Source organism: Vidua macroura, chromosome 8, assembly GCF_024509145.1.
Source record: "Vidua macroura isolate BioBank_ID:100142 chromosome 8, ASM2450914v1, whole genome shotgun sequence".
In the NCBI taxonomy this organism is placed as follows: domain Eukaryota; kingdom Metazoa; phylum Chordata; class Aves; order Passeriformes; family Viduidae; genus Vidua; species Vidua macroura.
The window spans coordinates 21,545,719-21,559,575 of record NC_071578.1 but is presented as its reverse complement, the minus strand read 5'-3'; the positions used below and the strand labels follow the sequence as shown (position 1 = coordinate 21,559,575).

The following is a 13,857-nucleotide window of genomic DNA, read 5'->3' as shown; positions in this document are numbered from 1 at the left end:
GGATTGAAGCCAGTATTGCCTATGTGCAAAGGTAATGGGAAAATAAATCCATATTAAACATGCTCTAAGGACCTGGGGGATATAATTAGGAACTCCAAAAAGAATGACAGCTTCAAACAGAATGACAATATCTTAAGATCCTTAAAATGGTAAATTATGCATTGTTAAAGCATTATCAGTTTCACTAACATTTAGAACATACCAAATCAGAGGTTTTCTTAATTTTTTTTTCTAGTCTTGAAGAAGCTTCTTGAGTTACATGACAGCTCTTGTTTTACCAGAAAGACTGCGCTGGATCGCTACAGCCTGGAGAAGGCGGGATTCACCCACATCCTCAACGCGGCCCACGGGCAGCGCAACGTGGACACGGGACCAGAATATTACAACAGCATGACTGTGGAGTACCATGGCGTGGAAGCAGATGATCTCCCCACTTTCAACCTCAGCCAGTTCTTTTATTCGGCTTCCAAATTCATTGATAATGCACTTCAGGATGAAAGAAGTAAGGAGGGTGCTGAAAATGGTTCAAACCAGTATAATATTTACCACAACTAATTAAAAGCATAGTTCCATCACATTTAACCTTGCAGGAATGAAACAAGTCCAATACAGTTTAACAGAGACAATAAAACTAGTAGCAGGGAACCAGTGTAAGAGAGGGCAGTGATGTATTTAGGACCCTTCTCACTAATACCACCCCAAGAGCCTCTTACCAAGCACTTTTGTCAAAAGTTCTCATCACAGCTTGTATCAAGGGGTCCTATCTGACAGAGGTTTTTTGTTGTTGTTTGGACTTCTTCAAAAACACATGTGAGACAACTGGAAATTGCCTAGGTGTCACGAATATGCTGTCTTTTCCTCCTTTTCCTAATTAGTCCCTATCAAGACAGGTTTAATGAATATTAGTTGCATAGTGGTGGGAGTAGAACATAAGTGGTCTCAGACATTCCATAGCTTCATGCTCTGCACCATTAGTCTCTCTATAAATATAGACACCACCCTTCCTACCTGACCATCAGATCTACCCCAACCTGTAACATTTATTTCTCTGCCATTTTCCAAGCAGCAGGGAACTGATACAGCTCTGACAGCAGTAAACTAGAAACATTTCATTAAAGTGTTTGTAATTTCTCAGCTTGATTACTACAATTCATTATTTGCTGATCTCCAGCAGTGTTCTATCAGTAAGCTTTACACTGATGTGAAGCGCTACAGCCTAGGCCTCACACTGACTTTCAATATTACTCCTACTCCTTCCCCACACATACTTTTTAAAAAATCTCAGCAGGATATTTTACCAGAAACCAGTTGAGAAACTTAAAACTTTCCTGCTGACCTATAGAGACCTTAATATCAGAGAGTCAGATATCAAGTTTCTAGCCTTGTGTCAGCTTCTGTTCTTGGCTGTCTAGCTCAGCTACAGGCACTTACTACCTGACTTGCTTCCAATAGCCAGCCAGGTCTTTACAATTTTACCCTTTCAACAAGTACAGTCCACACAACAGTTCCTTCCCTTGCTCAGGAGAAAACCTTGAAAGCAGATCAGTTTTAAAAATCAAGGTCCTAATAGCAGGAGAAACAGCTTCAGGAGCTTACTTGCTTATGAAGAAAGATACCCAGCATTTTAAAGAAGTGTGTCTGAAGCACTGCCTTTGTAAAGGAGAGGATAACACCCTGTGTCTAGCCATGGCTGGAGGCCAGAGGTCAGTGTCAGACTGGAGTAGCTGGAATAAGAAATGCAGACTTCCTCATTCCCACACCCTCCTGTTCCCATAAGACTTTAGTCTGCTGTACTGAGGTAAAGAAACAAGCACAAGGGAAGCAGCAAGGGCAAGGAAAAAAGCCTTGCTTCTCAATAAATACTGTAGGAGGAAAGGATGAGATGGGGGGATATTAACCTTTTTGTTTCAAAACCACATCAAAGTCCAGGAAGTCCTGAGACAGTAGCAAGCACCATCCCAGCACTGGAACACAGAACCAAATTGAAGAGTGACTGGGTGAACAAACAAAACAAACCAAACAAAAAAATCTGCACTCAAGTAGATACTACAAATGGCAGCGATTTCTGTAGCTGTAGTAATTTCTGCCACATTCAAATGGCTTTTAAACAAGTTAGCTAGGATCTTTTCTGATGAAGACTAATAAAATGAAGAACTACTGCAATACTCATGAAGAAAAAGAGCAAGCTCTTAACTTTCTCATGAGGGAAAAGTAAAATGTATGCATGTACACCTCTTATCCCAGCCAGAAACACGTATAAAGACACTATGCATGGCCCAGGAAGACACTGAGGTTTAAAGCATGACAATAACTTTCCAATACACAGAACAGAATGACTCCAGAAGCTAAACTGAAGTGTGGACTGATGCCTCCTACGGAAGACTAGAGGTAGCTGGTGCTCTCCTCCAACAACATAAATGTATTATTTGTGAATGCACATCTAGTGCAGAAAGGTGTTCTGCATTTCAAGTGCCAAATGAACAGGCTGTATTGTGTGCACCCTCCTGACTGACAAAGACCATCCAGATTCCTAAACAGGACTTTGTATGAAGCAACCAAGCACCTATCTCCAGTGGTAATGACATGGGACTTCAGTGTGTGGTGCTCAGTACTTCTGATCAGTAACACCTTTGCATTGCTTTGCTGCTTTGTATATTAGAACTGAGGAAATGCAGAGAGGGAAAGGGAGAGAAAGGAAAAAGCTTCAGCTTGTGTGACCAGAATCTATGTCTTAATGAATTTACTCTGGTTGTATCACGTTCTGGCTGTATCAGAGGTATGACCTTCAGCCAAATGATCAAATTCATTGAACAGATGTCTCCAGATAATGATTTTTGCTGAGGAGATGCTCAATAGTCAATGCTTTTGAAACAAGTTGTCATTCTAATGAAGAAGGCCCTCTCTGAAACAGACCAGAAAGCTTGGCAATTTGAATGCTGTCAAAACAGTCCTAATTCTGACTTAACATTTAAAATCTTCATGATGATGAAGAAACTCCCTGATCAGAACAGTATTTGTAGAGTTTAAGCATGGGCTGATGGACACAAGAACAGTTATAAGAGTAAGATTTAGAGGCAAACTCTAATGAGTCACAATTATGCATGCTGTCATTCAGCTGGGCATAAAGCTTTCCCAAAACATGCAATTCAGGCCATAGAACAGCTTAATTTTTTTATCAGTAAGGCCTGTATAACATGAAAGGAAGAAATTATTTAAATTTTTTTTAGGTTTCCTACTAAGCTACAGATTTAATACTCATTCCCTTGAAATTTTAGTTCCTCAGAATGTAGAATAGACAGGAATGGCATTTTCACTTCACATTAAAATGCCTGGGGAAAATAAAAGACAGAGATTTTAAAAGAAAACTGAGTGAGAAGAAACATATGAGACAGTTACAAAGACCTGAGGTTTTTGACCAAAGACACCTCAACATTCATAGCTCCAATTGACTCTGGAAAAGGAGTGCTGCATCTAGACAAATTTTCAAGAAACACAAACCCAAGTGAACAAAGTATTTCAGAGATCTGTCACCACTCGGCAGATCTCTGTCTCTGTGCACTGATACTGCATATTCTGGCACACCTTGAAGATATAAGTGGTCAGAATCCAAGACTGCAAGAGCAGACTCCCTTTTGGGGAATGAGGGTTTGAAGTGGTCCTTATATTAGAATGGAAGAGACTACAGAATAGTACAGAAGGGACATGGCTCTGCAGAAGAGTGTCAGTGTTCTGCTGTAACAGGCAGTTGGCTCTTGACTATTCACACACAGCCAAGGACAGACTTCCTTTTCTGCAAACCAGTGGACATTTCAGAAGATTGTACAGCCATTTTTTGCCTTTGTTAACACAATACAAAACTGTATTTTCTCCTGCATCTCCTCCGTTTGCCACCCACACAAAGCAAAGCTTTCCTTGTCCCATCACGTATTTTATCACCTCAACAGCAACAGATTTACAAGGTGGGAAGCTCTAAAGAGAAGCACTGAAGGGCTAAACAAATGCGTCTTTTCATCCACTTCAAATATTTGCAGTAATAATAGAATGGATTATCATTTTCTAGGAGAGGAAGAGGCATTTTAGTTATCAGAAGGACTGGAATTTTGCCAAGATGCCTCAAAGACTATCTGCTGGGATTAGGATGCAGACTGTAACCATTAATCCTTTAGTGTTGGCAGTTCTTGATGCATCCATTACACAGCAATGCTACTTGTGCCAAGGCATCCTCTTGTGCCTGGAAGCAAAGGAGTTAATCGGCAGGAGTCATGGCTCTGCACCCAGCACTTCTCACCAGGCATAGCTGACAGAGATAAACTATTATTGGCCCTGATAGCACAGTTTTTATTTTTTTCTCCTGTGGCAATTCTGCTTAGCAGGGTGTTAGAGAGTGTGCTCCAAATCTACTTCCTTCAGCAGTTCAACCTTTTGTGAGACCCCCTCGAGGGCTTTGAATCATTTTTGGAAATCTTTTGAAGTGTTTCAAAACCTGTCAATCAGACCTGAACCCACTTACTGTTCTCTTCCTCCACCTCCCCCAGATACTGCTAACACGGAAGGCTCCACTTTGACTTACAACCTTGTTACTATCCAAAGCCAATGACTTTCTGCCTCTGGAAGTCCCAAGTTAAGCCAAGCAGTGTCACAGAGTTAAACCGTAGCATGTTTATTGGGAGGTGAAAACTCTTGGCAAAGACTCTGCACTCACAGGGTATGAGACAGGCTCCTACTACAAGATGATCATATTTGAACACTCAGATGATGGTGGTGGTGAAACATTACTTGCATTCAACACAACAGGGTGCTAGCCAGAAATTTCTACAGAAGCTTTTCTACAGTGTAAGAGGTGGTTTCTTTCCACCCCCTGGTTATATGCCTATGGCCTTTTTTATCCTCTGCCCTCAAAAACTGGCATAAAGTGATGCAATCTAGATCTCAAAGAACATTATTGCCAGAAGAAAAAACCAAAATCAAATTTGGTTACTTTTTGTGTCTAGTTAGTAGAACTGAGAAAGGCAGCCCCCACCCATTCCATTTATTCTCATGGAAGGATGGTCTGAGAGCACACCAAACCTTCCCACACCCTTGTGCTTTGGTCATTATTCCCAAACACAGAATTGCATACACACTGTTTGTGAGGCATGTAAGTCAAGGCTGCAGCAGGGCTTGCTATGCTACTTCATGTAGCCCCCAGGCCTTCTCTACAAGCTTGGTTCACAAATAAAAAGAGATTTGGTGTAGATTAAATGGATCATCCCTACTGTAGATGGTGTTCAGTTTTAAGATTTACAGCCTCAGTTTTCCCTTGTGTGAAAGGAGAGGCTTACTGAGTGCTGATAAGGGTAGTCAAACACCAAACAGAGCAGGGGCACTACAGAAACCTTCACTGTCAAGAGGAAAGGATTACCCAGTGTCACCTCTGATGGCGTCCCTCTGTTTCCACAGGCAAGGTGCTGGTTCACTGTGCCATGGGCCGCAGCCGCTCCGCCACGCTGGTCTTGGCTTACCTGATGATTTACAAAAATATGACAGTGGTGGATGCCATTGAGCAAGTGTCGAGGCACCGCTGCATCTTGCCAAACCGGGGCTTCTTGAAACAGCTGAGAGAACTGGACATAGCACTGGCACTGCAGAGGAGGAACAGCAAGAACAGCCTAGCACCTGTTGAGCAGCAGAACAGCACCACCATCTAGCATTGTCCTGGCACGGCTGTGCTACTGCAAAAGAAACTCCATAAAAGGAGGGGAGGGGAATGTGTAGTTAATTACATAGCCACAAGGATCATTTGTTATTTGGTAGAAAAAAAAACCAAAGTCATTTCAAATACAATGTCAAGATGAGAAAGAAGGGAAACCAAATTTAAAACTCATCATTGTAGAAAGTTCCAGCCTTAGCAGAATTCTTTGTTACATCAACAAGTAAGTTTTTCTCCCTGCAAAAAAACCTCTAACATTTACAACACAAAAGCAAGCACAACTTAAAACTCTCTTCTAGCTGAGTACCCCCAAAATTGTGATCCTAACTCAAGCCCACAGCCTTTAAAGGAGTGCAGATTGGCACTCCTGAAGAAGTCTTGCAGGAAAAATGCTGAATTGCTTAGTCCAGAGTCCTGAAGGATTTCACAGGAGTTTGCCTTTTTGTGCTGTTTCCTGGCAATTTTATTTCTTTTTTCAGTGATAATCCAGGGCAGCACAGCAGTTAGAGAGCCTCTACATGAGGAGCAACTACACCATAAGCATTTCCTTTACAGACAGGAATTCTGTATCAAATGATAAACTAAAAGATAACAAATATCTGTAAGTATTTCCCTTTGTCAAGCTACAGTTGTCTTCTTTCTTGTATCCTGCATGAGAGCTTGATGACTGCTGTAACTGAAAGAGGATTTGTCATTGATTCAGATGCAAAATTGATCACCCTCAGCACTACAGAAAATTGCCAGGGCCGTTCTTTCTATTTACCATGCTGATATAAATGGAGTTTGTTTCCATCAACCACCCTGCCAGATGGACAAATTAAGCAGCTTATAAAACTGAGAGACACAGACAGTGATCTAACATGGAATATTAGTACCTTTAGCAGTCTTCATTTCTGCTTATATCAGAGATTCTTACACTGTTAGTAAAAAATTGGTTGCATTGGTTGCATTTTGCCCACTGCTGGGGGATCAGGCAGCCTGAGTGTAACAACACTTACCATTCCTGTCTTTACTAAGGGGCTGAGTGCAGCTTCCAGATGAAGTATGTCCTACTCCAAAGACAAGTATCTTTCCTAGAACCAGGTCTTGCCTGAAGGACTCTGCTGGCCCAGCTGTGCCAATTAAACAGTTCTGAAGTAAACATACTTTTCATTTACTTCCCAGCTTTTTTTGCCTACTGTTCTCTCAGAATTAATGAGACTAAATCAGAAAAGCAGAAGTTCTGGAACATGTGACTTCCACAAAGTGAGGCAACTCTTGCAAGCTGCTAATGAGCTGATTCACAAGTGTCAGCAGCACCGACTCCAGCTACAAGCCAAGTCTGCAGGAAACACACACACTGAACAAGGCAGGTTGATTTCCTTCTTGCCAACCACCAGTGGCATGGAGCATTCTGTAAGAGTGCATGGCCAAAGAAGCCTCCTGCCTTTGGTAAGAATCATCTATTGCAATTATGTGAAGAATCTTCTGAAGACAGTAAAAGCAAGAGCTCATTCCCCTCTGGGATAGTGCTAGAGCACACAGTCAAAACTGACACTGCAAGGTGCATACAAGACAGAGAACAAGTATATCTGTCAAGGAAAAGACAATCTTATTTATCAGAAATTTTAGTGCCATAATGCAATTCACAGCTAAACAGTTGTTATGGGAAAAGATGTAGGCTAGTCCCTTGTCCTCCTGAAAGGAATTCTGGAATAACAAGATTATATTGGAAACTTGCCTGTTGTGCACACACTATGCATCATTTCCCAACCAACTCTTAACCCATATATTGTAAATAGAGAATTTTAGCAACGTGCTGGAGTCAGGATGCTGCTTCAGGTTAGCAAATATCTGAATGCTAAGAAGCTTGATTTGCTTGTATGTTACAGGCTTCAAACCTTGAAACTGAACAGCAGCAGATAAAGACCCAGGTGCCTTTTTCACTCACTGTAAAAACACACAAATGAAAAAACACAAGACAAAGCTAAACACACCTGAAGGCTGCACATAAGTGTGTCGAGTTCCCCTTTCCTTTTCTTAAGCATAAAAAAGGTGAGTTACTTTGTAAAGATGAAAACAAAGTACTATGGATACTCTGCCTTCAATCAATGAATTTGACAATGCAAGGGCATGAACCAAGATCTTTTTTGTATGGTGCTCTCCTTATCAGGTGTTCTGAACTCCTAAAACACAAGTTACTCCAGATTACCATTTGACCAGCAATTTTAGCTCTCATTCAGTTTCACTATTTTAGACTGCTGCTCCATTGTATTAAAACTCAATAGGTCGTGCACATTAATCTGTAGTACCAGTTTCTTGATTTGGCACCACCACACAGTAATGGTTTTATTTAAAGAAATACACATTTTTTTGACTTTAAGATATATGAAATGTTACCTTTAAAGCTGTTTTATATACTGTTTTCAGTCAAGATGGCCACTCCTTTCACCTTAGCTGCAGTGACAGTTAGAAGCATTCTGAAATATTATTACAAGGACTTTTTCTGGTGTAGGTTCACACACCCCACATTTGAATTTGTCCACTCACGAGATCCACATAGAGACAGCCTTCATGTGTTTAACAGAGCTTCCTACAAGAGAAGTGCTCATCTCTGTGTATGTTTGTGTGTGCCCACATACATATACACAGAACCCATAGATTTAACACAGAATTTGCATCATCTTGTCACCCAGCAACAATGACAAAGGAAGAGATTACAATTCTATCATTAAAATACAGTTCAAACACCATCTCTGTTATTATCATATATCCTTTTATATATATATATATATATTTTCACACCTTCTGTAGGAAAGAAGTTTCATACATTAAATATTGACAACCTTGTAAGGTATTAAATACATATTTATTCAATATTTTATTAAGATTATTTAAAAAAATAATCTTAGGTATTCTTTATTTTCACAAGGTGGATGCAATTATGATGAGTAACCTACACTTAAGCTCTAAACAGCCTAATCCAAACCCCACCAACTGTAATGGGCTTTAGATCAAGCATGTGAGAGCACCATAACAAACACTGTTTCAGGAGGTAATTCCCATGCAACATCAAACTATGACAAGACACAAGAGGCTAAAAATGGCTCATCATAATTTATTTTATGTTAAAATGTACAGCTTGGGGGGGGGGTGTAGTTTTTTGCAGTTTTTATTTTTGTTGCTTGGGTGGGTCTTTTGTGGGTATTTTTTTTAAGTGACTGACTAAAAAGATAACAGATAAATACAAGAGTGTCACTGGGTCCTATTTTTACATGTATCAAGCCTCTTCTGTTCGGCCCTTACAGTCACTCTGTACAGGTACAAAGGCTACAAAAAAGGAAGCAATATAAACAGACACAAATAACTTTTGCCTTTTTACATGCGATCTGTAAGCTTAGTTTGAGCTATTCACACGCTACTGCTCTATTTTTTCCCTTAAAAAATAACTCCAATATTTTATAAAGATAGAAAAATCTACAGATGGAATGAAAATGTAAAGTTAGAGGCATTTCCATAAAATAGCAACTTTACACCAAATTCACTACTTTTTTTTTTTAAATCCTGCCAAGTATTTGGACATATACGAAAATGTTTCAAAACTTGACAAATAAACACTGAGATGTTTCAATCAACAAAAAACCGTAAGTTTTTATAAAACAGAAAGCTGCCTTTTTTCCTACCCAGCCCCAAAGAAACTGGTCACAAAAATGGAAAAGAGTCTCAACTTTACACTAAACATACAGCAATAAAACCCTTTGAACTAACCAAAATGTGAATAGCTTTTGCAGCTTTTTTTTATTATTTTTACAAGTTTTATAATTAACAAAAATATAGTTCTGGTTTTTTTACCCCTCAAACTAGGGTAACCTAATCAAGGCAAAAAAATTAAGAAATGGCTTACTGTTAAGCACAACACTTGTACAGTACTACAAAATGCACTGTCACTAACAAAGACATTAGCGGCATGCAGAAGTGTCACCTTCAGAAACAAAATAATACAATAAAAGAACTGCTAAAAGGCATTTACATGTGGGGAAAGGAGAGAGAAAAAACTCATGATCCAGTACTGTCTGATAGTTTTGGAGTCTATTTATCCACATTTTTAATGGGAGCAGGCACATAAAATGGCTCTGAACCATCAGCTGCTGTGTAATTGCAGTTCATAGAAAGAGTTCTTCCTTTCCAGAGAACTTCAAGCTCAATGAAATAAACAAAAACCACCTAATTCCCCCCAAAGAGAAGTTAAATCTCACAATGTTAAAAAAATAAACAAAAAACCCCAAAACAGAACAAAACAAAACCAAAGGACAAAAAAAAAAGAAAAAACCAACAAAGCGTGAAATAAAGAAAAACTTGTATAAGGCTTTCTGCTGCATACAGCTTTTAAATGGTGCCAACAAATGTTTTTGCATTCACACCAATTGCTGGTTTTGAAATCGTACTCTCCAAAGGTATTTGTGCAGATCAATCCCATACGCCGGTTTGGTAGCGTGTCTCTCCCACGGGCCTACCTTCTCATGTAGGATCCATTGAGAGACTGTTTGGACATGCCTGTGTTCATGTAGCCGTGGTGGCCCGGAGGAGTGTACATCATGTTACTGTGGGGTGCTGTCTGCATTGGCTGCTGTGCATATGGCTGAGTTCCCATCATTCCCATCTGCATCTGCATAGGGTACTGAGGGGTTTGATTCATATACCCATGATTACTGTGATACCCACTATTCATCATTGGCTGGGACATACTGTAACCATTCATAGCATTAAGGGTATTCATATTCATGTTCACTGAATTGACATTATAAGCAGGGGCTGGCATCAAATTTACACTCATGTTCATGCCACGCTGCATTGTTAAGGTCCGTGCAGGCCCTTGCATGGCCACAGTCTGTGAAGCTCGCCCATAAATTTGTGGTTGATGGGCTGCAGCAGCAGGTGGCAGAGGTGTGGATTTGGTTCTTACAGAGACATGACCTTTGCTGGCCATCTGAGTCTGCAGTCTTTGGGTGTGGGATATTCCAATATTCGATGAAGTCATATTACGCTGCAAAAGGGGAGGTGGCAAATTCATGGGAGGAGGAGTAAGGTTCGGGGGAGGGGTCATGGTAGCCTGTGCTTGGGGTCCTCCAGGAACAGCATGTGGAGACTGAGAAAGCTGAACAAGCCCTGTGTTACTTAAGGGGGCAGACAAAGAGGCACTGTTTGCATAGGAAGTTACAGCAGCTGAATGGCTGTAAGGCAAAGAATGATCCATAAGCGTATTAGTTAACTGTTGCAGTTTAGCAAGGCTGAAGGTGGCAGATGGCTGTGAGTAATGCCCTGCTCCAAATTCACTCTGCCCCATTCTTTCATATAATCCAATGTTGGCATTGCTAGTCTCGGGGATTTCAGTCAACTGCATAGGTGGAGTGAAATTAGCAGCCATGCTGCACTGGGATAACTGTTGGTTGCCACTTGGAGGTCTTTCAACAACACAACCTTGGGGAGATTTTACATTACAAGTGGGAGGAGAATTGATGTTTGCTTGTTGCATCATACTGCAGCTTCCATTAATGTTAGATATCTGCTGGGTCACTGCACAGCTACTCTGTGTTAGATTACTAGATGTAAGGCTGCTGTATGAGCAACTGTTTTGAGAAGAGTTGTTTCCACAGATACTACTACCCATTGTAGAATCGTAACTGCTTGGGTTTTCATAGTTTTCTGTTGTGCTCTCAATACTTCCTAAGTCACTAAACCCACTATCCACAACCTGCTGTGAATGATCAGAAACTGAGGGAACATCCATCATTGGGCTGGTCTCCATGTTCTGCAGAGACGGCACAGAAATGGCACTTTGATCTGGGCTGATCTGAGCATAGCTGTTCTCTAAAGGAGCAACATTTGGACTATTAACAGAGCGAACTGACTGGCTGGGATGAGAGTGCACAGATGAAACCGGGCTGCTGTGGTCAGACTGCTGACAGTCATCCAGTGTGGTCATCTGGGGACTTTGGTCGTTGTGGGCATAGTTCTGCAAACTTCTACAGGCCTCTTGAGTCTCTGCACAGTCCTGAAATGTATCTTCATGTTCACTTGTTTCTTGGGTTAGAGACTGTACTGCCTGAACTGTCTCTGAGTCAATCTCCATGGTCTCAGTACTTTCGCCCTTGAAATCGGAATGTAATTCTTCAGCAGCTTTTTGGTCCTGGTTGTTGTCTGCATGATCATCATCAGATTCAGGCACTGGGTCTGAATCTGTAGCAAGTTCTTTCTGGTCACTTGCACACTCATCAGCTGCAAGGTCAACACCACAATCCATTAACTCCTCCTGATTTGAATTACCAGTTTGAACATTTACGTCTAAAAAAGATTGCTGAGTTTCCAGCATTTCTTTGAAAGCTTCACCAGGCAATTCCTCTTTCTCCACTTCTGTTGAACCCATGTGACTATCGTCTTCATCATCTGCATCATGATCCTCATTGTGAGAAGGTTCTTCATCCTCCTCCTCCTCTTCCTCCTGATCATCCAAATGCACAGACTCCTCTTTCTGCACAAAAACTTCTTCTGCTTTGTCTTTTTCTTGATCTTTTGAATTGATTCCATCTTCTTCTATGCTCCTTTCTTCTTCCCCAGCTTTCATAGTATCATTTTCTTGTTTTTCAAAGGGCTCACTGGGTGGATGTAGAGGTTCAGGTTCTACTTCTTTTGCCTCATCAGCTGGTGGTGGTAATGCTTCAACAGGTTCTTTAACAGCTTCCTCAGTAACAGTGGGAACGGAACAGGGCTTGTCTTCAGCTACTTCCTTTTGTTCTTCCACCAGCACCTGATAGTCAGGCTCCATGGGAGTCTCGGGTGGAGTGTACAAATTAAGCTTAAAGCCAGGTTTTCTTTCTTTGCTCTGTCTCCATTTAGATGGACCACGTTTAACTCCTTTGGGCCAACCCTGCTTACTCTTTAAAGGTTCAAGATTGTCTTTAGTGCTTTCTTCCAACACAGCTACATCCTCTGTATTATCTTTGGGAGGTAATAGAGACAAAAAGAAAAAGTCTTAGCTTGCAGACTAATCAATATTTTCCAATATAAACCTGAAAATAATTTATAAACTCAAAATGTATTAAGAAAGTATGAAACAAGAGTTATAAACAGGTCTCAAAACACAGTAGAACAATGTAGTATCTACAGCTCAAACACACTACACAGATATGTTATGGTTTGGTAGCCTTTTAACGGACACTGTCAGAACCACCATTTATACATTAGAAAAATCCCAGAGATTTACATGACAAGACATGTAAACTAAAGCAAATACTGTCAAATATTTGATTTTCCACTTTTGGTTTTAGAATAGAAGTATGCCTTCACTTTATATAGACATTGATCTAACACACATTCATCTTTTTTGACGGTAATGACATGAAAGTCTTGCGTTTCCTCTTGGACCATTCTGGAGGACAAGCCATAAAAAATATATAATCATGCTTTAATACCAATACTGAAAAAAGGTGGTTCATTCTGGTACTTTCTCATGGCCAACATATTATGACATGGTTCACAAGAGATGATAGAAGGCAAAAGATAATTAAAATTACACACAGAGTGCATCAGAACACTAAACTAATCCATTGTCTATAAAAAAAGGACCCAAACACATTCATCTCTTTCCTTTCTCCTCAGATACCACTTACATATACTCCAGAAAAAAAGGAAAATTATCAAGACATAACATGTTGCACTTGGGAGTGTAATGTCTTCAGTGAGACTTCTAATTGTGATGACGTGGTCCATGGGTAAATAAAAAACATCAGTCTAGTTAAAACTGCCAACTCGACCACTGCGACATAGCTGGAACTTGCTACTATTAGTTTAAATAATTTCTCTTGAGAAGCTGGAAAAAGTGGTAATATTCTAATGTACCACATCACACAAGAGCTGTTTGAAATAGACATCAGCCCATGACCCTTCAATTGAGGATCACAAGGATGGAACTTCCCATGCAATTACAAAAGTACCAAACTAGTACCTACTGGCTTCTTAGAGAAAACACACAGACCTGAGAGTCTAATTCATTCTGGAATTAAAACTCATAAGCATAATTTAAGGGCCAGGAGGTCAAGGGAAGAGGGCACATTCAGAATAGCTCATTGGTAGTTTCACTATCCGTCCATTAACTTTTCTGACAGGAAATATCCTTGAAATCAAACTAGAAA

General features: G+C 40.4%; 2 protein-coding genes across 10 annotated transcripts in view; one reads left to right on the top strand and one right to left on the bottom strand.

The window, feature by feature from the left end:
- The window catches only part of DUSP29 (dual specificity phosphatase 29), a 63,861-nt gene extending 58,174 nt beyond the window's left edge, over nucleotides 1–5,687 (top strand). For all 6 annotated transcript variants that reach the window (XM_053984167.1, XM_053984168.1, XM_053984165.1 and 3 more), the window contains 2 exons: nucleotides 282–502; nucleotides 5,440–5,687. In XM_053984167.1, the coding sequence (XP_053840142.1) occupies nucleotides 282–502; nucleotides 5,440–5,687 (469 nt within the window). The remainder of the gene's footprint in view (nucleotides 1–281; nucleotides 503–5,439) is intronic.
- A 2,828-nt stretch (nucleotides 5,688–8,515) lies between these two features.
- The window catches only part of KAT6B (lysine acetyltransferase 6B), a 109,962-nt gene continuing 104,620 nt past the window's right edge, over nucleotides 8,516–13,857 (bottom strand). For all 4 annotated transcript variants that reach the window (XM_053983652.1, XM_053983654.1, XM_053983655.1 and 1 more), the window contains exon 17: nucleotides 8,516–12,664. In XM_053983652.1, coding sequence (XP_053839627.1) covers nucleotides 10,179–12,664 — 2,486 coding nt within the window. In that variant the 3' untranslated portion in view covers nucleotides 8,516–10,178. The remainder of the gene's footprint in view (nucleotides 12,665–13,857) is intronic.